The 24273-nt window shown below is 43.6% G+C and overlaps 1 protein-coding gene across 2 annotated transcripts in view; it reads left to right on the top strand.

Annotated features, from left to right (window-relative positions):
- Positions 1-24273, top strand: part of LOC105450527 (cadherin-87A) — a 190655-nt gene that overhangs the window by 150121 nt on the left and 16261 nt on the right. For both annotated transcript variants that reach the window (XM_011690420.1, XM_011690419.1), the window contains exons 5-6: positions 395-612; positions 23230-23487. In XM_011690420.1, coding sequence (XP_011688722.1) covers positions 395-612; positions 23230-23487 — 476 coding nt within the window. The remainder of the gene's footprint in view (positions 1-394; positions 613-23229; positions 23488-24273) is intronic.

A 24273-nucleotide genomic window follows, 5' to 3' on the forward strand; every position in this document is an offset into this window, starting at 1 on the left:
ATACACCAGAGCCAGATGCATTAGCATGTGTGTTTTAATCGTGGAAAAGGAAATTTTATTCTATGCGATTAATACGAAGTGTTTTGTATCCAACAAAAATGGTATTTTTGTCGATAAAACAGACGGCTTTAGCATCCTCTTAATAACTCGGAAACTGTTCGCACACTATGGTATTATACTTCCGTGAGGGGTAAACTTTCGGGACACCCTAGACATTTCGTTCCGAGCGAACGCAGCTTGTAGCGCGCGTGTAAAAGGGGGAGTTAACGAGAGGAATAAATAAACCCTGTGTAAGGGAACATAGGAAAGGGATTTCGCGGGCGTGTGGGTGATCAGAGTACGGCCAACAGCAGAAACTCTCGAAAACAAACGTGTCCTTTTTTTGTTGTTCCAGCGGGTAACAACGTGAACGAGCCACCTATCCTGGAGGCCGGGGGATACCCCACGGGCTTGCCGCTCTCGGAATCGACCAAGGTCGGGACGGAAGTGTTCGTCCTGAAGGGCCACGATCCCGAAGGATCGCCGGTGAAATATGGCATACAACTCACGGACCATTTCGTCGTCAACCCGCGCACTGGTGTCATCACTCTGGCGAAGCCGCTCAATCGCGAGGTAAAACATCGTTCGATTTTGACGACCGGCGACCCTTATCGAAGGGAAAGAGGGCTTGCACGCAAATTGCATGCAGCTCCCTATACTTGAGCGACAGAGCATGCCCGTCCTATCTCGCTCGCGGTACTCTAAACTCGTATTGCAATATCTTACGCGCGACTTCACCGACGTCGTTTGTCTCTGACAATTTTGTTTTTTATGCTTGTCTCGCGTCCCATATCTTAAATCTCTTTCTGTTCTCTTCTTTTTTCTCTCCCTGGTTATATGATCTAAAAAAAAGAAGACAGATTATTTATTAAAGTATATATATATATATATATATGTATATACATTTACTTTAATAAATAATCTGTCTTTTTTTTAGACTATAACCAGAGAGAGAGAAAAAAAAGAATATATATATATACACATACATATATATATATATATATATATATATATATATTCGCCATCTTGTCACGAATTTTTAAAAACGGTAAAACTAACTTAATCGAGTGTAGTTTTCCTATCAATAAACTCAATTTAAGTTAATGCAACTCACAAAATTTTTTTTCATCTAAACTCGAATTGGAGCTTACCAGCTGATAAAAGAAAATTGGCAATTAAAATTAATCAACCAGAGCTGTCGCCGGAAGCTGATTACAAATTTATCCGAACAGTCATTTCTGCTCTTGTTAAATTCATCTTGTTTAGGCAAGTTCCTTGTAGTACATGCTATATTTATGTCACTTATACTACTTATATCACTGTAAAGTAAACAACGTCATGAATACTGCTTATGAGGTTCATGCAACTACTTAAGCGCTAAGAGGACACGCTTGAGTTCGTAGACAGTGTCGCCTTATCTACGGCACGTCCCTGCGTACCTGAGAGAACAAGTAATTAGTTATTATCAAACATACTTAGTAGCAAGAATATTAAGCACCTGGCATTTAATCAAGCTATTGCGCGAAATGGGATGGATTTAAAATTAAATGAGATAACTTAAAAATATAAAAAATTCGCGCGTGTATTTTTAATCGTCGCGTCTGATTAATTTCCTGTCCGACCGACACGAAATTATTGAGCGAACGTTGATTTAATTTGCTCTTCATAAACTTATCTTCTCATCGGGGATGTGTCCGAGGAATTATTTAGTCATTAATCCACTCAATAAATCGATTATTCGCACATCCTCCGTTTCGCGAAATCGAGGTCCAGTACGCAAATCCCGCTTCCTCTGTCGCCTAGCGCAGATACATCAATATTTTATTTCCGACCTAATTTTTCCTGTAATTGTCACAAGCTATTCCTTTATTAGATTATTCGGCAACCACGTTACATGTATTAATGATCATTACATATGTTTCTTTTGTACAACTGTCATCGCTAATATCACGATCGATATATGATGACATATGTTCGTATTCGACTGCATTTTGGAAACGGTGCATCATTGATTTACATGCAGGAATTTAGGTTTAACCGCATGACTGATCGTATCTCCGAATAAATATTAGCGCAATATCGATCGGTCGATTTGAATATGCTGCGTGAGCGTCCATGAAATTGAATACGAATCGGAACCGCGAATATTTTTCACTCGTACGATTCCAAATGATAATCCGATCTTCGTGCATTTCTGCGCTTTCGAAGTATAAGCGTATTATTATCACCGCGACGTTGCGACTGCATATTTGCCGGATGAGGAGAGCCCGCGCAAAACCGATTGACATTTAATCGTCGTGAATAATTTTTACAATAATTTTTTTCCGCATTCGCATACGTTCTGGCATCCTAGCAGACAAGACGATTGTGCTCCAGGTCTAGAGATCCTAAAATATTTTAGGTTATACGCTATATATTTTTAGGATTTGCCGGATTGCGTTCGTAAAACAAGAAAAAAAAAATAACGCTGCGAACTACAAACGATTTTGGATATTTCGCGCGAGCCATCTGCTCCGCGGCTGGGATTCATCCCTCCAGCTGCAGCGCGGCACTCGATACGGCCGCCATCAATTCGGAATGGGGCCTGTCAAGCCACGAGCGCGAAAACAAATATCGGAAATTTTCCGTCGTGTGCCGGGTACCTGTCCGCGGCGAATTCCCAGCCCGCGCGCGTCCAGGCCGCGCCGCGTCGCGTCGCAATCGGCGCGGCGCGGCGGCCCGCGTTTGTGCTACCGCGCGTGTGCTCTCGGGTGTCTTAATGCGATTACGATGTCCCGGGGACATAATGCGGCTGTCGCGCGCGCGTTCGTGGATTTTCGTACATTGACCCATCTCTCTCTCTCTCTCTCTCTCTCTCTCTCGGAGAGATCCCTCTATTGATTTAATCTAGCTTAAATAGGTACGGGACGTATTCGCACGTGCCCGCGCTGATTTCCGGATACGCGTGTAATGCGTACGCGCATTAGGCGAGACTCGTCCGTCTCTTTCACGATCGGAATTAATAACCGCCGTTACACATATATTATACACGCGCGCGCACGAATCCGATCCCTTTCGCGCGACAAAGCTTTGCACGCGGTACAAACGCTTGACGAAATCTGCTTCGATGGAATTATCGACGGGAATAATTAATGCGCGCATTCTTTTCCCTTGCGATGCGAGTTTGCTAGAGTTCGAAATCACACAGCCTCCAATCCGGAGCACCTGTCGTCGGGAACGTATTCTCATTTTCTACGCGTGAGGTGAAAATACAGTCTTCTAAACAGCAGCCGATATATCCTTCTGTATATATGTATATACACGAGCGAGGAACGCGATTTCTCACGCGAGTGGCGGAGTCTCTTTTGTTTCGTATCAACCACTTGTCGCGTACTGTATCTACTGCCATCGTTAAGGATTCGGCAAACCGGCGCGGCGCGGACTTTCTCGTCTCTGTCTCCCGGGGGGGGGGGGGCGTGTCGCGCCATTGACGGGCGGAAGTCGTGAAAAATCGGCGGCGATAAAGTTCGTCCGAGGAAAGTTTCGAAGTCCCCGGACCGCAGGCGGGCGATACACTAACCGGCGCGGCGGGCCGTGTCGTAGATACACATTTGGGGGAAGTTCGAAATCCCGCACCCTGCACCGTTCGTTCGCGCCACGTTTTATCCGCAATTTCGCGAACGACATATCACTCCGTCGGACTCTTCTGGGTCAGGTCAGATCGAACTTTGGCGAACGTTTAAACGCATGAATCTCCGATTCACCGCGGAGTAGAATTACGCGGCGAGGCAGGCGAATATTTATACGTACGTTGAAAGAGAAGCTGAAAAAAAGTACGTCGTAATGTAAGTTAATATGAAATATTTAATTTGTAACTCTTTGTTACACTCGCCATTATTTCGTTCCTTCAATTATTATTTTTTCACATTTCACAGTGAATTCAATTTTTTTTATTATCAGTTATATTTACCTTTTATTTTACATTACAGTTTTTTAATTATACTGCTAACCGTATACAATTTTACTGTCTTTGTTTGTAGATATTATTATGTGCGTGTATAGTTGATGCATGTTGATTATACTAATAATAGGATATTGTTTTTATATTTCTGCGCGTACCGCCTTATTTATTTTTATATATATAGGCAGGAATACTTCATTAATGTGCATACGTTTCTTTGCGCGCACCTCTATATACGCGCAGCGCGAGTAATTTGGATTTTCGTTTTTAATAACAAAGAGAATTTCACGCGCTTCTGAATCTCTCTCTCTCTCTCTCTCTCTCTCTCTCTCTCTCTCTCACGGCGGAGGGGAAAAATTCGCAAATTGCAGCGGCCCGAGATACATGACGTTCCGCTCCGCGAAGGAAAAATTAGCCAAAGCACGTGCAAAATTCACTTGGAGTTACAATGTGAAAGGATTTCCGGGTTCATTTGAATACGTCTAATTATCTCGGAGGAAAAGAGAGGATAGAAAAAGAATGGAAACTGTTTTGCGGCACCCGCTCTGCAATTTCTCATCTAATGGCGAAAAGAACTGGTGCTTCCCTCGCGCTGTCTCAGTTGAACAGTTCATTGACATATTGGTCGAATCTAATTATTGCCGCTTTACAATGGGAAAATTACGAGCGTTGTACCGATGTCGAAATGCACGCCGTCATTATGTACGTACAACATGCATTTATTGCGAATGTTGTTTTTGGCAATGAGGTGATTACTTTCCGTGGCTCGACATTAGTAAATTTATATCAATATATTTTATGGTGTATTTCAACCTATGCCACAAAACAAATTGATAAAAAAAAAAAAAAAAATAATAGGTACATATATTAATGAAGGGAAACCGAGTAAAACAAATGTGTGTATCATAAAGGCCGCTCGTCCTACGTAATAACTGTTATTTACTCAGAAACAATTAAAAATAATTGCTTTTAGGGGGTGGGAAAAAAGGTATCGGGATAGCGAGCCACGGGTAAATCGATTATCTAAAGCTCGCTCGTTTGATGCCAACATCGGTAACCTTTTTTTTTTTTACATTTCGTTCCTAGGATCGTATTTTCGTGCTTTTTTTTAGTAGTTTATCGGAACGCGGGTCTTTTGATTGCGGCATCGAAATAACGGGCGCAAAAATCTCGGCATTCGTTGGGATTAATCGAAACTGTACGCCGAGTACAAAGGCCGCCAGAGAAATCGCCAGTTATTTTGATTCCCCTTTAGTTTCTGATGGACAGCGGCGCATACGAAAACAAACGTTTCGCTAACGTTGTTTCGCGGAAACAATCGAGGTGGAAAATCGCGACGCTACCACGAGCGCGTTGTCGCTCGAAGGGAAAGCTCACTCTCTCGCCGGGGCCGCGCACGATCCCCGATGTCCGATCATGCGAATTTACGCGATTCTCGCCTCTCCTCGCGGAGGACAAGGTAACGCAAACGTTCGTCTGTTAACATCGCGCGAATGCGAACCGAAAGCGATTACGGCAACGCGCGACGCCGCCGGCGAACCTCCGAGGGGCGTTTTCACGGCGGACTTAATTGCAAAAATATCATCTCCGCGGACTGGAAGCGAAACGGAAGGGGCGAGAGAGGGAGAGGGCGACGCGTTCGCGCGTTTTGTTCTGGCGCGGATGATTTTTACAGGTGAGCTCGCAATATATAAAATCGCACGAGGTTATACACAGTACCGTTATTATCCCGCGGCAAGTGTCGCGGAACTGCGCTGCATATTATATGTATCTCAGCAAATTCTCCATGTACTCGCGCCATAACGCGAAGGACTCGCCACAATAGGAGGCAAGCAGATTCTCTTCTCTCAGATCTGCTCGGCAAGACCGTTAGCTGCGAGTTAGCGTTTTCTTACGGGTGGCAGGTTGAAGCGACGTAATTGTAGCATCGTGCCGTAGATAAGTAAATGGCGCTCGTGCCCTCTTTTGCTCGTTTCACCGTGGATCTTTATCGAAATTTAAACGAAATAATTCCACCGATTACACAGAGATTCTCCCAAAATTAAAATTACGACGATATGTTGCAAAATATACTACGCAAGTGCAAATCCGTTTCACGTGCGGACTGAATGCGAAAGGAAAGAAAAAATATATATATGCTATGCCGTAACGCCGAAAGAAGTTATTAAGCGATCAGCAGAGGTTGATAAGTGATAATTGATTTGATCACGTTAATTATCCCCGCCGGCTGGTCCGACCAATTAAACGAAGACTAAACGTAAATAACGTTGATAGCCGCGGATAAAGCATGGCTGTGGCCAACGGTGTCGACCGTATGCAAATATAACGCGGCGCGGCCGCGCTCTCGCGACGCGACGATGACAAATCCAGGCCTGCCGTTGTTGTTTAACAAAGTTTTATCGCAACGTCACATGTTATTATGGCCATTCACAACCGCCATTCCTCTTCCCCGGGAAATGCGTTTATCAAGCGCGGCATCGAAATGAACGGGCCTGTAGCGACGCAGTAAAGATAACTGCTAATTTCGGTGTGTTCGTTTGGCGTTCGCAGTTGTTGATCGAGAATGATCGGGCGGCAACTCGATTAAACCTCGTGGACAGCGCGTTATTTTTCGTGGTCGTGGAAGCGTCGCGATTGAGAACGATCTCGATTCGCACCGGCAGCGAATCGAATATCGAAGGACCGCGCTACCTCGCGTGTGCGAACGCCTGGAGATATTTTAAATCCGAAACGAGATGAGAAACGTGGCGTTTCTCTAAAGTCCACACATTCGCCAAAGCAATCTCAAATTAAAATCGGATCTGATATATTATCCTCGGCGCATTTATCAGTGCGAAAGGTCGCGGCTTTGATCATCTACACGCCGCGCACGAGGGAGACTGAAAGCTTTACAAACTGTAGCGACTAAATTGAGAAACGGCACGGCGATTAAACGTGGGTATTTAATAATATAGATTATAGCGGTCGTAATATAACAGAGTCGACTAATTATGTACTAAGTTCTAAACTCGCGACACGTGCATCGGTCGTTCGTTCCAGGACGAAAATGACATCGTAAATTAATTTCGAAATTCGTACTTGATAGAATTCCATATTTCTGCGCGCTTCAAATGTAATGGGATAAATGCATTTAAACATATTTGACTTTTACTTCATCAAGATTTTATATTAAATGTTATTTTTATCCATCAGCGATGTAAAATATTACCGCGTGTGCCACGACTTTATTCTATGTTTTCGTAAGTAAAGCAGGCGACGAAACTGTGGCCTCGAAATTTAAATTTAAAATAAACTTTATTTCAACAAAATTCTAATTTAATTTTGCACTTGATCCTAATTTAAAAAGATTTAAAATTATAAGCATATTATCTTAAAAAAATAGAAAAATTGCAGTCCGCGGTAATTTTTCTCGATGTTTTTGCTAATGAAAAAATGAATGCTAAACTCATTAGAGAAAGAGAGAGAGAGAGAGAAAGAGAGAGAGAGAAATTTAAAATTAAAGTCGCAAATGCTCTATGTACACGGAAACAATTATAATAATTTAAACTGAGAGAGGAAGGCCATTGGGATTTTAGTTCGATGAGAGGGCAAAATATAAATCTCGTACTTTTCCACGGAGCCGAGCCGCGGTAGGTCGAGAAATTTCGATTCGTGTATAATTAATTATCGCTTTGGTGAGACCAACAGGGAGGATTGTCGGGTGACGTTCACTTTTGTTCGAGCGGAAAGGGGATGAAACGAGGCTCTTCGCGGCCATAAATTTCGGCGCGTTTATGCAGAGACGCTCTCCCCGTATAAATGAAAAAGGCGAGCGCGAAAAGAATATGGATGGACTTTCCTATTTCAGGCACGTAGCGATCGTAGCTCTCGACTTTCCAACTAATCCTGAAGCAAAAGAGAGCGCGGATATACGAAGGGGTGACGCGGTGAAGGGAAGGGAAGGGTGGAGGGAGAAGGGGGGGGGAAGAGTCGGGAGCTAGAGATTTTCGGGCCGGGTGTCAGCCGGTGCATCGGCTTCATATTTGTTGCCGAAGTGAAAAGTAGCATACGAATGGCGCGGCGCCGCGTGTCGCCTCACTTGTCTTTGACTTTCGGGGGGACCGGGCATCCGAAGCTTGAACCAGCACAGCAGGTTGGATGAAAGAGACGCCGTAAAACTGGGTCGGATTGCACAGTCTGTAAAAAGATCTCACATAGACATTCATAAAACCTCAAAAAAAAAAAAAACGTGCGAAGACTGTTGAAAAGTTTCATGTGTTTTAAATGTTGGCATTTCGTCTACGTTTTGCATCTTATCGATTCTACAATCGGGGAAGAAATTGTGAAATTTAGAAGATGAAATTAACTACTTTCTTCACATTGGTAAATCAGAAAACGTAAACACACATTGGAGTTGAATTAAACGTGAAAAATATCGCCGATAAGTCGATATTTTAAATTGCGCTTCTGCTTAGTTCTGACAACACGAAACACACAGTTATTGCAGAGATATAAGAATACCGTACAATTTGTCCCTTTGACGAAAGGAAGCGGCCTGCCAATAATTCGCTTCGGGAGAGGCATTATCGAGCACTGGTGTATTAAAGCACTTCGAAGGAAAAAGGAAAATCGATATCCTATAATTGGTTTGATATGCGGTCAGTTATTCCGGTGGCGTATAATTTTATTATCGCCCGCGCGCACTATTAAGTGTATGATCTGGATAAAAGCGGGGCAATTTGTTTTAACTGTAGGTTTTACGGACAAATTCGTTATCGAAAATGTGGGACAGTCGTGCGGGAATATCGACTTTATTCGATATAAAATACTCATTCTTACAATTTAGTTCTTCTTTCAGTCCTTCAACAAGCTGTTGCAAAAGAGAAAACAATTTTGTTTTCGGCATTACACAGAAATTCGTGAAACGAGCGACACTCTCGCACACGTGCGTCCCGATTATACTTAGGGATTCATATTAAATAATACCGACTGTAAAACGCGCGATTAAGATTAATGGAATGTTCCGCTAATATAATACGAGCGAGAATTCCTCCGGATAGGCATAAAAGTCCTTCGGGAAGGAGTAATGCTTGGGAGCGTAATGTTCGAGCGTTGTTTGAATTCCGTAAGAGATTAACGACTTTCCCGTGCATCGCATGGCAATATTTTTCTAGCAATCCAACTGCAATTTAATCGTATTCCCATTACGAACTTTTCTGGCTCCAAAGTGGAAGAATGGCTCCTTATCCCCGAAGTCGTTTCGATCCCCGCGCCCCGGCGAGGTAAGTTCCAGCCGTAGATTACGCGCCTAGTAATAGCCCGGGTTTCTTATTTCTCTTCGTTATCGATGCATTATGCCGCCGATTAATGCCGGGTACAGCGCGTTCCCATTGTGTCGCGCTGGAACTTTTTTAAAATCCGAGCGATGTCGAGCCGCGTCTCGTTAAGAAAATCATTTTCCGATAGATATATAAATCACAGAGCTTGCCCCCTTCTCCCTTCCCTCCGCCATTGTATCGTAAAGAGATTATTCGTTCCGAATGCAATTCCGATTTTGTTACATATTGTATTTGTAATTTCACGCGATTTCGCGTAATATCGGTTACAGCCGCCCTGTATGTGTGTGTGTGTGTGTGTGTGTGTGTGTGTGTGTGTGTGTGTGTGTGTGTGTTTCATAATACCTTTCCGCTTTTTCACATTTGCACTTTGTACTGCGTACTTTGCGGTTTTATTTCGCACCTGCCTACAAATGAAAAGTGCAAAGTTAAAAGAGAGAGAAAGAGTAATCGAAACTTTTTAATGACTCTCCAGTTTTTGGCCGTAACGTTATCTCAATTTTATCATCGCGTTGAAAACGCGACTCTAAATTCCGGTTATACAATCGACAATTGAAAGCTTGGGTGCAAGTTGATGCAACAACAGCGAGTAAGTCTACACAAACACGTTTCGGAAAGTTTAAATAGCAAAGCATGATTTTCATAGAGATGTTAATTAAAAGTAAAATTTGGACGTAGAAGATTTGAAATTGGTTTGAAATTTCAGGCAATGCTGTTTCACAGATATTATCCGTTTACGTCTTCTTGAATAAATATCTCAAAGTTGCGAGCTTTGTATTGTTATTCAACTTATCAATTACAACTGATATTGTTGAGAATTACTATTCTACCGGGGAAACTTGTTCCAGCGACTCGAAATAAATTCCATCCGCCGCGCTGTCCTCGGCAATACAAGCGCTCGGCAATAAAATCGCGCGTTCTCGTATCGCACAATCTCGTCTTTCTCTTTCCGAGTTCCGAGTAATAAAATCAGGATTATTCGTAACGAAGTGTGTTCATTCGGGCCGGGGAACAATAGATAGCCGATGGGACACCCTCGATGTCGCGCCCGTGTGGACGGCGAATTCGGACGCGAAATCGCGCCCGTGTGTGCCGTATAATCGTCCTTTTAGCGGCCGGCCGATCGTCAAACGACGACGGGATTTATCGAAAAAGTGCCGCCACACACCTGATATACAATTGCAGCGACACACCAGCGGCTTGCTGACGAAAGCACCGCGAGAGACGACCAGAAAGAGGCGGTTCGTTCATGGTCGATGGTCAACCGGCTACCCCCGGCGTCGGGGGCAATAAAAGCACATCGTCCCCGGCCCTGATGCAGCCCGGACGGCCCTTTGTCCCGGCAGATTGCAATGCGAATTTTCCGAGTATTGTTTACAGCACGGCCGCTAGCCGGCCGTTAAATAATTTCATTGCGATAGTATCCGGTGTTACGCTACGCAGCCGAATGACTTTGCATAAATGGAAGCGCGCGCTGTATCTGTATATGTAGTGGAAAAATGTGTGGAAGCGCACGATTCCAAAGATATCTTTGACATACCGGCATTGCGCGATGGACGTGGCAAAAAATGTAAAATATTCTCTGAGAGACTAATCCTTGCAAAACTGCGTGTGCAAAAGTGTATAAAAGTGCCTGCTTTCATTACAATTTTTAATGCCATTTGGGAATTAGATAATGTATATCGGAAAGTTATTTAGCCTCGCGTTTGCTTGACTCGTATATTTTTGTCTACAATATTCAATGCCATTTGGGAATTAGATAATGTACATCGGAAAGTTATTTAGCCTCGCGTTTGCTTGACTCGTATATTTTTGTCTAGCTCCATCAAATTTAATTTTTCACTTTATCATTTATTTATCTGACGAATCTCCAGGTTATATCGTAAATGATTTTTACTCTGTTCGTTCAGTAAATTATCTTGGAAACTTTGTTTTCCAAAATTTGGAAATCATGCATATGCCTTAAAGGAAAGCATCTCACAATCAGCTTAAATATCTCTATAATCGATGTAACAGCGCGCAAAAATGCGATATAAATAACACTGAATTTTCTTCCACATGTTATGAAGAACAGAATAAGAGAAAAAAGAACGCTTTGAGTGAAGTCGATTGATCGAAGACTGTCTTAAAAGTGAATTATTACGGCGGTAGCGCGGGCGTCGATCAAATGTCACCGCCAGAAAAATTGCGTCCAGCATAATATCGACAAACGAGTAATTAATTGCACCTCGGCCTTGGTATCAGCCGCGCAACGCCGTTTCTCGAGCGACCTGCGAAGCTGCAAGTTTAACAAAAAAAAATAAAATAAAATAAAATGGAATAAAATTCCATTTTTCCCAGGAGAATTTGCAAACGCACGTCAGTCGCTTGTATAAAGAATATTAATCTTCGTACCCCTCAGCCAAAAATATTTTCGCCTCTCAGCGTAACGCGACTTAAAATTTACATTTTACTTGCAGCGGTTTCTAACGTTACCTTTCTATCGTTTTATTATTCGGCTCGGGAAATAGGTAATGATAAATCGTCAGCGTGGAACAAACGCACGGGGGAGGCACTAAGAGCGATCAAGATTCTACCGTTCTGCGCGAAACGGTTTCCCTCCCACGTGCAATTTCTACGCTGCGAACGAAACGAATACGAGGCGCATTTACCTCAATTCACCTTCACGACCCGGCTCACCTTTTCGACCCGCCCGCCGCGCCGTTGATACCCCCGTCATTACTTACAGCGACACGAAGGCTGCTTACGGCGCGACGACGACGAAGACTGCGAGCACGTGTAACTTTATGAAAGCATTTACAGTACATGCGACAAACAGCGCGCAACGGCAGCCGGTTGCGACCGGGTTGCTGCATACGTTACATACAGATGTGCGTTCTGCCATCCTATACGTGCCCTGCAAATGCGCCTCTCGTTAGAGATGCGCGTCGCGCGATCCCCGCTGCGAACGATCGTCGTCTATCTTTTACTTCACACCTGTTTCCGCGACCTAAATCCGCGAACAAAAATTCCCTTCGATTTCCCTTATCCCAGGAGAGATCGAGGATAATGGAATCAGCTTTCTCGTGTCCCATCACTTTACTACACGCATTTCACATTTCTATATCTCTCACTCTCTGAAAGTGAAGCAATGGAATTAGCACTGATCTTTCAGTGCACATCATTTTGCGATGACATATTTAAAACTGTGATAATCAAAAAGTGAGATTTCAATGTTCTTTCAGTGATAATACACTGATTCAAACAGTGAATAATGTACTGAAAGACAGTGAGTTTCGCTGTCAAACAGTTTTGAGAACTGAAATTCATTGTTTTTTTTTTCAGCGATATTCACAGTTTGAATCAGTATATTATCACTGAAAGAATATTGAAATATTCACTGATTATCACACAGTTCTAAATTGCCACTGCTGGAAAATGATATATACTACAAATCAGTGATGATAATTCCACTAATTTACTTTCAGAGAGCATTTTTATCTTTCTCTTTAACTTCCGTTATTCCGCTAAACGTGAGAACGTTTAACGCTATTGTCGTAAAAATTATTCGCGCATCTTCCACAATTTTTCTCTGCTCTCACCCCACAAAAATTCGCAATATCACGCTCCCGAAGTAACGACGGCACCGCACGCGATCACGCCGGCGTCATCATTCCTAATGCGATCGGTCATCACGTGTTAAGAGCTTCGACTTATCTCACACCCCCGGCTCGCGTTGTTACCCTCTCAAGTATGATATATACCGCCTCGTCCAAAAAATATCTCCGCAGACACTCTTTTCCTCCCTGTGTGTTGTAGCTTTATCGCCGACCCTCGGGGGCCCTCCTCGCGAAAGTATCGCCGCAACCTTGGCGGCTTTTCTTCCCTCCCGGAAGTGGCGCGGTCACGCGACCGTTCCTCCCCCTTCTCGTCACGACTCTCGCCCGCGCGCAGATAATTCTCCCGGTATTCTTGGGCTTCCTGTCGACTGCAGACCGGGAGCTACTTTCGGAGGACACAATGCTTTTACCAACCCCTCTGCCCGCCCGCGGAGCCGGGCGGGAGAATCACCTCATCCTCGCGGGCGTCGTGTATCGCGGCTACGTGCACGGAATCGCGATCCTCCCGGACAAAAGGGTGCGCGTGGGCCGCGCCGCGGTGCTCCCTCTTGCCGGTTTTATTTCGGTGCCCGTGCAGCCGACATGCCCGCGATACGAATTGCCCCACAGATAGCCGACAACGCCGAACTACGTTGCATTTTGCTCAAAATTCCGACCTATAACCGACACCGCGCGATCCCTTCGTGGCGTTTCAATCGCAAAGCGACACTCTCTCTGTTTCTTTCTCTCTCTCTCTCTCTCTCTCTCTCTCTCTCTCTCTCTCTCTTTGCAAGTCTATGGCAGCTTTAACGTAATAGAATGAAACTACAGGAATCTAGAGCTTTTGTTATCATTATAATTTATTGGCCTATCTCCAATTTTCTTACAAAATTTATTTTGAATTTTTACTCAGCATTTCGACGTCGATCGAGTAATATTTCCTATTAATTCTTGTAATTTTCATCGTGCACGTAATTTTCGTGATCCATTGCAATTTTATTTCCCACGACATCAGTCTTCTGTTAATCCTACGACAGAATCAAGTCTAATTCAGTGAGGAAACCTGATGGACACGAAGCAATCCCTCCAACCGTAAGATGAATGCGTTTCCTCGCGCTCGGACAATTTTCGTCGCGTCCTGACTTTCACGACATTTGTGCTTTCTCGCGACGGACGAGCGTTAGAGCTATTCGTCGCGCTCGTGTGTGTGTCACGAAATCACCTGGCAGGCCGAAATCACCGGTGAAGGGAGACGCAACACGCGCGCTCGTTAGTCGACAGTTACATCGGGAAAACGGTATCACGGTATATAGGTACGTGCAAAATAAAAATCGTAGCTCAGCGAAATTTCAGACGCGCGACCTGTTAGAGTGTAACGAGTACGATCGTATTCCCGGGATATATATCGAGGGGGGTTTGACTCAGATGTCCCGCAGAACACCCGGGGTATTCCGCGATCGAGAGACGAGAGTCGACGCGAAAACCAGCCAGCTTTCGCAGACGTGAAGCCATGATTGCGATTAGAACGCACGGCGGGGGGAGCCCGATTAGAATGCGCGGCGGAGACTTTTAATTCGCGCGGAATTAAATTTGAATTAGAGCTCGACGAGAGTCGAATGGCGGGGGTGAGAGAGGGCTATTGCATCTGCCAGCTCGTGCGCACCTTTCATCGTGGAATGTGGCGTTGTAACGTGCGTGCCGTCAGCCCCAATTATCGCGGTGAATTCACGCTCTTATCGATGCGCGTCGGAAGGCGCACACACGGACGTTCGATTTTGCATAAAGCCCCCGGTAGCTCCTGGCATTGTGACGTCGCGATACGGCGAATAATTGGCGGTAATTGCGCGAGTAATTGGACGAAAGGAATTTTTCAAAGGCGCGCAATTTTGGTGTTGCTAGGCGTCGGCGGGATCCATTTAGCCGCCCCTTTGAGAAGGAATGCACATTGTCGAAAATAAATTAATATTACGTAACACATTCGTTACTCCCGATTTTAATTTTCTTAAGCGCTTTTTTTCCTTTTTTCAGCAATTAATTTTTATGCAAAATCGTAGACAGTCTCTCGTATTCCGACGTATTGTCGCGGGCAAGCAATTAACCGTAATTGTCTTCGTAATTCTGTGAGAGGTACTTTTGAAGGGCGTAATTTTATTATATCAGCGAGAGTTCGCCATGTGAAAATCGTGCATTGTAACGCAATCAAACTCATTTTTCGAGCAATAATGCGAGTGAAATTTCTAAAAAGAGCACTATTATATTAGCCTTTGATGAATTCATTTCTTTTTTTCTTTTGGAAGATACTTTCTTGCAATTCTTTTTTTTTGTAGAATACTTTATCGCCAAAAGGAATTTATTAATGAATAACGATCTCTGCCTCATTTTTTATCTAATATCAAATTCTGAATTTTCAGACAATTTTCACGTGTGTAAGTGGCGTTATTATTTTAAATTTTTTGAAGCTAAGCTGCTCCAATTTTTCTTATTCCTCGACACTCGTGATTTTTGTTTATTTAATTACAGAAAATATCATGCGACATTTAAGCGATGGCATTTTTGTCAAGCTTTAAATAAATTGTTAAACAAAATATCATGCGGAAAAGAGACGGTTATATTTGTAAATTCATTTCATACCGACGCTATATTGCAAATAATTTTATGAACAAACATTTTGAATCATATCTACGGTATCATCGGTCTCGTGTTTACAGTTTCAAATAGCTCACTATTTGTCGAATCAGATTGAAATTTTATTTTTCATCAGCAGTCATCGTATTTCCGTTTTTCAACTGAAAACGTGTCAGAAAGACGTTGAATTCAATGAAATATTGAAATAATACGTCTGTATCGAATATATATTGATATTAAATGTATGTATGATAAAATCTACTAAATCACATTACGACCGCAATTCTTTTTTTTCTTTGTTATTTCGCAATAATGTATAAGTTTTCTGAATCGCATAATCGCGAGCAGAAAATTCGCTAAAGAATTGCAGCTTTGCCGGCTGCAAAACCCAATTGCGTTCGAAAACGTAAAATTCCTTCTCATTTAAACGGAATAAATAATCGATGATGGCGCGGAATGCGCGCGGGAAAATGAGTGGAGGGGTAGAGGGGAGGGGGAGGAGGAAACGAAAGTTAGGGCGCTTTTCACCCTGGCGTGCTGCATTCCGTCGACGGCGTAATGACGGAATTGTCGTCATGTCAAACGCTCTGTCACGAGTACCTCGCGCTTCGTTTCGCTTTGCATTCGGCGACGCGCGTCCGCCGCGCCGCCCTGCATGCGCGTGCAGATTAAAATTCCGATAGCGAACGCGACAGCGAGCACATGCTCGCCGTGTGCCATTGGCGAAATAGAAAGTCGCCTGCATTAAACAACGCGCGTGCCGACCGACGGCGCCAAGCCGGCTCCCGTCGTATTAAAATTTCGACGAATCGCGTAAGCGACACGTAAGCGAGAAGCATTTACTGCCTCTTACGTTACGAAGTCAAAGAAATGAAGGAGAAATTGTGAAGATTTTTAAAGAAGGAGCGAACACAAATATTCATATTTCAAAAATACCGTCGTACTTTAAAAAAAAAAGAAGCCGTCTTGTAAAATACAATAAAACGTAATTTTTCACACAATTTGAGATTTTTTCGTACATCGACAGTCGACAATAAAATAGAATATATGGAAGTTCAATAACGAAACCTGCGACGATAACGATGCAATCGCTGATAATAAAAAAAACTGTAAGAACATGTAGATCCGATTATGCGCGCGCGTCTCGTATACACATCTCGTTGCTGTAGACGCGAAAGTACCCATTCAACAGATATTGCCATCGGTCCAGATCAATTTCATACGCGGAGGCATTGCGGGAGAGGGATAATACCACTAATGCCGAATAATCGACGAGCGTGTTACGTTATAAGCGGGTCATTCTCGTGAGCTCGCGTCGTGGACATTGGACGTTGAGTACCGATTAGTGCGCCCCAACAATCTCCCGTATATTTGCGCGCGATATCATCGATATATATTTTTATGAAAGAAATTCGCACAGCGCGAATAATACATTATTTATATTGACAGCATAGACGTTAAAACTTTTTTTTACATAAAAAAAATGGACGTAGATATTTCATAGAGATGATGTATGCATACAATATAGACGCGCGCGCACAAAATTGTACAAAAATAATCTGTGCTGTCAAATCCTTTTTCATTGCTACGTTAATATCGATGGTTATATTAGATCTCCTTCTTTACGAACACACGTTATTACGTATAAAAAAAAAGAGCAAGGTGTACAGGAAAAATTTATTTTCGATATTTTTGCAATAAAGTTCTTTCTATAAAATGAACGATCCCGATGTTGGCGCGAAAAAGAACAACGCGCGACTATATATATATAGGCGACTATGTACCCGTAAACTTATCTTCGAGCTTCGAAACTCGTGGACGCGACAGCGCTTCTCTCCCCCTTTTTTTCGCAACAAATAATAAGATCGCGTATCAGCCGGCCGCGTAGTAATTCATCGGGCGCGACGGCGACCCGCGGCTTTTTTTTCTCTCTTTTCCCCGGCGGCTTTTTTTTCCCCTCCCCGCCAGATAAGCCGGAGGCGAGGACCGACCCGGCCGCCGCGCCGCCGGGCGTTTGTCATGTCGCACGCAAGCCGTACGAAATCCCGTCGAGTTATTCGATTTTCGTCGGTCATTTAGCAGCACGCAGCATTCCGTGAATCCGCGCGCACGACGCCCGCGGTGTTGTCCGCTCGTGCAGCGCGATTCCGGCGTACAATGCACGTGAATTATAGTTTTTAATAAATCGCTGACGGAGGCTCGTCGCGAATGCGCGAGCGAAACGACGTGTGTAACCACGCGTGGAAACGGCATAAAGTATTTATTTCTAATTGACGCAAAATACATGTATATGCACGACCACCGTCGTCGGGGCGATTAAATCCCGTTTCCGGCGACATTATTCATTCCACGGGACAAATCGCTGCAATAGGACGCTCCGAGAATAAGCTGTATAATTAATTGTGGGACGTGCTGTATCGAACGTAGTGTCCGTCATCTCTCCGCGCGCGTCTCTCGACCGTAGCGTGAAGCGAAACCACGTTCGCGAAAGTCTTGCTCCGTCTCTTGTTCGCATTCGTTTCTTCCTCTCTCTTTTTTTTTGTTCTTTTCTTGAAACGTATGTTCGCCCGTCTATCTTTCGCCAAAGCTTCGGAAGTTGCTCAAAGGCACGCGAGGATACGGAAGATGGCAAACGAAATGGAAACAGGCAGCAACTTCGCCGACGTCCAGCCATTTCAATTACCCGTCTCCCTTCCTTTCCACGCCCGTATCTCGTCGATGCGGTTACTTTCCGCGCGGCGTGAGCTATTGTATCAATCACATCGTTCCCCTTAATGCATCACCGCGGCGGCGCTTGATGTAACGGCAAATATCGGATATACGAAGAGATATACGTTTCTCGGATGTCGTTTATTAGTAATTGACTGTACCTTTTCACGCCGAGAGCGGATCATTTATTTCGGAAAGAATCCCATCTCGAAACTTTTAAAGCTGTGTGAATTGCTTTTATTGTGCGTATATCGTTAGAAAAGACTCTATTCGAGCGAATTCGCCATTGACGCAAGAATAATAATTAGGACGAGAATAATAAGGGAGCGCTTTTGTGCAGTCGCGTCAATGCTGCTGAAGGTCTTTTGTATTTCGCGAAATTTCTATAGAGTAATGTCCTTCTTTTTTTTTTGAGAAACGGCGAATTCGATCGTCTATAAAGAATGCACGCGGCACTGTAAAATAAAAAGTCACTTTAAAGAAACGTTATTAAAAGCTCTTTGTATTTAGTCTCGCAATTATCAGCGAGATAACCAGAATCCGACGTGGCGAATCGAACGCGCGGCGACCCAGTTGCTGGTGACACATTCGCCGCGCAAGTGTCGATAGTTTAAACGGCGAAACGAATCGAGCTGTCGACTATCGGTTGCACCGTCCAGGACGGGTCCTGGAGAAAGCATTTTTCGGAAATTCTGGGGAGAGCTCCCGGGGATAAGGCAACCTTTAAATAATTTCAACCTTTCGGTCGCGCGTGATACATACATACATACATATATATATATATATATATATCTATAATGACGCCATCGTTCTTTACATTCGCTCAACCGAAACTCGCAGCTCTGAAAATCTTTCTCCGCCCGTTGCGACTCGCGAAAACAGGACGCAAGGGACAAAATCCACAGTTCCATTCTGGGAAATTCACACCCCTCTCGGCCCACCGCTTGATATCACCGGCGGCTGCATGGCCGCGTTATTTCGAGCGCCGCGTTCCGCTGTCCGCGTTTACGGGGAAGGTCCAGCGCGGTTGTAAAAGCGTCTCACGATAAGGCGTTTTACGTCCGAGGTCCTCCGCGAACTGAAAGGTACGACTTTTGTTTTTCTTTTGTGAAAAATTCACCTGCAATCTCGGGTTTGCCTGTCGCATCTTCGAGCCCGGATTTTGAATTTGACGTAGGGTCGCTTACTATATATACTTAACTTGTTATCTTTTATAAAACTTTAGGACAAGACACAGATCTTGTATCGGGGGCAGAATCACGAATGCGCGTTGTCCCGATTTTACGCTAAATTGGGAAATATAATTCGAGCTGCTCCGAAAACGAGTGTTCGATTGTTATATTTGATATTTTCCTTGAATCTATTAACAGATTGCCATATCTTTTATTGCGGCACTGGAATGAGACATCTGACATAACTTTATTTAGAAGCGTACAATTCGCGAAATGGCCAAGAAGTTCGTCATTGAGGGATAATGTGACGGAAACGTGGTATCGCGCTAATTTTGTTCTGACAAGATCCGATTTTATTTCCCATTTACTTCTGCTCGTCCTTATTAAACATTAACTCGCGCATTGTAATTCCATACACGTTGCTAATTTTGCGAATTTGTATCGCGCGCTCCAGTTTGTATTACCCGTCCCTACTCCTTTCACATGGATGTCGAATTATTATTCTGTAATTTCCAGCGAGACGGAATACCTTCAGGTTCGGGCTCTCGGAACTCGCGCGGAGGAAGCGCGGTTATAGTTGGAAAGTTAAAATTATATGGTGTTACATGCGTACGTGCCCTACGCGTCACGCGTTGTGCGTCGAGTTTCCGCAAAATCGACGCGATTGCAAACGAAAATAAGTCTCGATGCAGGTTTGCGCCTTTCTCGATTTCTCTTCATCTCCCTCTATCTCTCTTTTTACCTTCGACCGAATCGCGCTCGCGGAAGGTTTCACAGTGAAATTTTCGACATTGTTACGTCTATGCGGATTATTCCGCGCGCGCGTCATTATCCGCCTTGCTGGGGAAATTTTCGACGTTTGGCGTTGTAATTACACGGCGCGGGTATGATAACGCCGGATACCGCGTTACAGTATATTATCAAGCGTATTACGATGCGTTACGACTCGCACGCCGTTGTTAATCACTCCAACACATTATTGCAGTAGCTTATAATGTTTGTTCATCGTATGCAGCTTCTCGTAATTCAGAGATGAAACTATTGCTGTCTGATTGTGTCTTAAGCTACTTTCACGCAATTTGTAATTCGCGTCCGATTTCATGAATTTCTAATTATATATAATGTATTTTTATATAGGTTACTTGTCAAAACCGATAATCGTTAAAACTCGATTTCACTAGTTAAAAATAGTGTTTTATAAGTTTAGTTGAAACGAGGTCTATAATTGTACTATTTCACATTTCGACTTTCCACGCGCAGCCAGGTCGTCGAACTCCCCTTCCTCCCTCTGTTTACAGGACGAAACGAGGTCTATAATTGTACTGTCCGCATAGATTTTCGAATTTTATATCTAATCATTCTAGTTTTAACTAGTGAAATCGAATTTTAACGAATTATGGGTTTTGACGGTAACATATATGTATAATTATAATACACGTAATTTTTTCTATATGGATAAATTGTAATATTTTTGTATATAAATGTGTATTCTGATACTTGAAACATTTTTTGTAAATTACATAAAATACATAAAATTACGAATAGAATTTTATCTTGGATTTTCAGACAAATCAGGTCGCCTAAAGTGAACTTTATTACAAATGTTCACAGTTGTCTGACTGCGAACGAATTTTTTTTAATTTTTACTTTAAATAAAGGACGATAATTTTTTATTTATCTAAATTTTCAGTGCAACGACAACTCCGCGATCGATCTCGACAAGAGCATTCGTATCTGCATTTGCGCTGTAATGTGTTACAAGTAAATTCAACTTCGCCGTCAGGCGTATCGCCGTTATTATTGTTCTCCATTGCCATGGCACCCTTTGGGAGACTAGCTACCCGCGTAAATATGTATATATTCTAATGCATGCGCAATTGGGTACACGTACACACTTGACAAGAACTTTGAGTGCCATCTTTCCACCCTCGACCTCGTTAGCTACTACTAAACCCCCGGTGCTACCCACTTTTCCGTCCTTTCCAAACTTCCACGCGAGCGGTACCTACTCGAAACGACACTTCGCAGCCTTTGTATTTCTTTTTTTTTTCCCCGTTGAACTTCTTCCGAGCGAGTTTCGATATTTCCAAGCAAATTGCTGCAATTTCTGATTTCACGTTACTTCCAGCGTTTCCGTTTAAAACGCGAGATTACGATAAATAATATTTTTTCCTTGGGTCATCTTACAATTAGTTTACTGGAATTAATTATTGGTGCATAAAAAAGGCTTCTATTATCTTACGGAGAAATATCTCGTTTTCTGCTCGTAGCTGCCTTTCTTCTCGTCATTTTTCGACAAACTTCGCGAAGGAGATCTGAAACTGTCTACGAAACTTTTAAAAAGTCGCTTAAAGATGCAGACTTGGAACTGCTTTTTCAATATTAGGACTTGGCTCTTTTCGCCTCCTCTCAAATGAGAGTCCCGAGACTTGAGCCTGTATATTTCGCAAACTTGGGAATATTCCAACACGATAACGTATTTATCCATCGGAGGAGCAAAACGCGCGGCACGTTTCCCAACGGGCAAGATACGTATAGCAATACGTAAATGATGAAAAATGCATTTATCAGATCCGGTCGAATTTCTCGTGACAAACGAAGGGAGACGACCGCGTCACGAAATCCCGGAAAGGCGGATTTGTGTTTCCCCCTTTTCTTCCCGTATACAGTGTGGGACTTCCGTCGCACAAATCCGCCAATAAAGCCGGGCGTTTACCACACTTGCTGCGACAACTCTCGACTTCCCTTCGTCGAAAACGGAAGAAAACTCCGCGAGATGGTCCGAGGAGAACGGGATTCGCAGAGAGAACCTTCCCCCGTTCGCAAATGATCGATCTCGTAAAACGGTGTGGTGGTGCTCGAAAATATACTCGTACGCTCTCTCACGTACGAATCGAGGCACGTTCGCCCGAGGACCCGTGTGCCTTCCTTTAAGACTTCGTAAAAGGATACAGTAAAATTCCTGCCGCGAGAAAGGGTGCTCCCTGATCCCAGCGCACGTCTGAGATCGCACGTGTCCTGGCACACGCGCGCGCGCGCGATGTCAAAGGCACTAGATACAAAATACGTGTCGTATTAAGAGCTAAGCGAGTGCAAAGAATGTTTAACACTTTAATGTCGCCTAGTCGTCCATATTTAATCCGAGTTTTCGCGACAACTCCGTCATCCAAAGATGGATAACGATTTTATTTACACAATCAGAAATTACCTTATTAAATATTTGTAAAAATTTTAATAGAAAATAATAAAAATGTAATATTTAGTAATAGCTAATTTGGTGAAAATGAAATATCAAAAGTTGCATTAATTTGGAATGACATTCTGAAAATCAAATCTTAATTGTGGTCTCGCGTATATTACTGTTTTTTGCATTTTTTTTCTTGGCAAAAGAGATAGATCTAGCTTAGCAATTGATAATGCATGATTTTGCATGACATGATATTTTTTCTCGAATTTGATTCTTCCAAGGATTATGCTCGAAAGTACTTAGCTTGACAGAGTCAGAGTGTCAAGTAGTTTAAGTGAATTAAATCCATAATTTGTGAGGTTCGCTTTAAGTACGATTTCACACTTGAATTATAGAATTATCTCTCTTGCCCCCTGAACCTTTAATTTAAACACAAATTGGAGAGCGCTATCGCGCTTAAAGGACAAAAATATTAACGATCTCGAACTTAGAACTAAGAACACTGAGCGTCAGCCCTTTTAAAAGTTAAATCTAAGCCTCTTTATAAAGCCCTCTTTATAAAGTCTATGATATAATATTCCCGGCGAGGTCGAAGCTTCGAGCTTGCGATTTTGAGACATTTCACAAGCGCCCGATTTACGGTCTCTCTCTCTCTTTTCTCCAGGATAGCGACACGATACGCTTCCGCGTGACTCTGGAGGACGAGGTGCCCGCGGGACAGCAGCCGAACATCGTCGGCGTGGATGCTTACGTGATCGTGCTGGATGAGAATGATAATCCGCCGCATTTCCTGGGTGTGCCGTACGAGGCGGTCGCCGAGGAGGACACCCCGGTCGGCTCCACCATACTGCCGGGCATCAGGGTCATGGACCCTGACCTGCTGGGCGACATCATAGATCTAACGTGCGTCCCGCAGCCACAGGTGAGTCATTAATACGCATTAGTGCGCGCGCGCCCGGTAATGTCCCGTGAAAGATATTTTTATCTGTGGTCTCTCTCTCTCTCTCTCTCTCTCTCTCTCTCTCTCTCTCTCTCTCTCCCTCTTTTCCCCGCGGCGATCGAATTTCTTGCCGCCCTTCCTCCACGTGGGATTACCTCCCGCGGCGGAAAATTTCAACCGACGAGTCCGTACCCTTCCGATCCACCGTCTTGGAAAATCCGTCGTTGATAGAATTACACGTTAGAGAACAACATGTTTTCTTTCCCTCCCCTTATCTCTCTTGACTTAATATCTTTACGAGGCGCGCTTTTCCGACGAGAAAAACGCAAGTTCTCTATTTTTTTTTCTTCTCCTTCTACTTCTCTTCCTCCGAACTGGTGATCGAGTAAAGGCGAAACGGAGCCTGACAGGCCAGTCCCACATGGATTCATACAACAATCTCCCTGCGCTAATGCGCGTATACTGCTTCTTATTTCGACTTGCGGCGCAAACCGCGGACTGCAGTTTATTCTCGTAACTTCACGCTGGTTTCCGTTTTCTAATTTTTCTTTGTATTTATTTGAACGTTCTACCGCTCTCTATCGATTACATTCAATCGGCAGCGATCAAATTATTTATTCTGTCGTAAAGTGTGTACAGAGATAGCCGTCCGGGGAAAAACGGTACGCGCGGGGGAAAAAAAAGAGGACAGGAGAATGGAAAAAAAGAGATTAAAAAGATCTTCTAAATTCGTTCTTCGCTATCCTGTCTGACGGTCGCATCCGCGCG

The sequence above is a fragment of the Wasmannia auropunctata genome, unplaced genomic scaffold, assembly GCF_000956235.1.
Source record: "Wasmannia auropunctata unplaced genomic scaffold, wasmannia.A_1.0 LD336060.1, whole genome shotgun sequence".
NCBI lineage: Eukaryota > Metazoa > Arthropoda > Insecta > Hymenoptera > Formicidae > Wasmannia > Wasmannia auropunctata.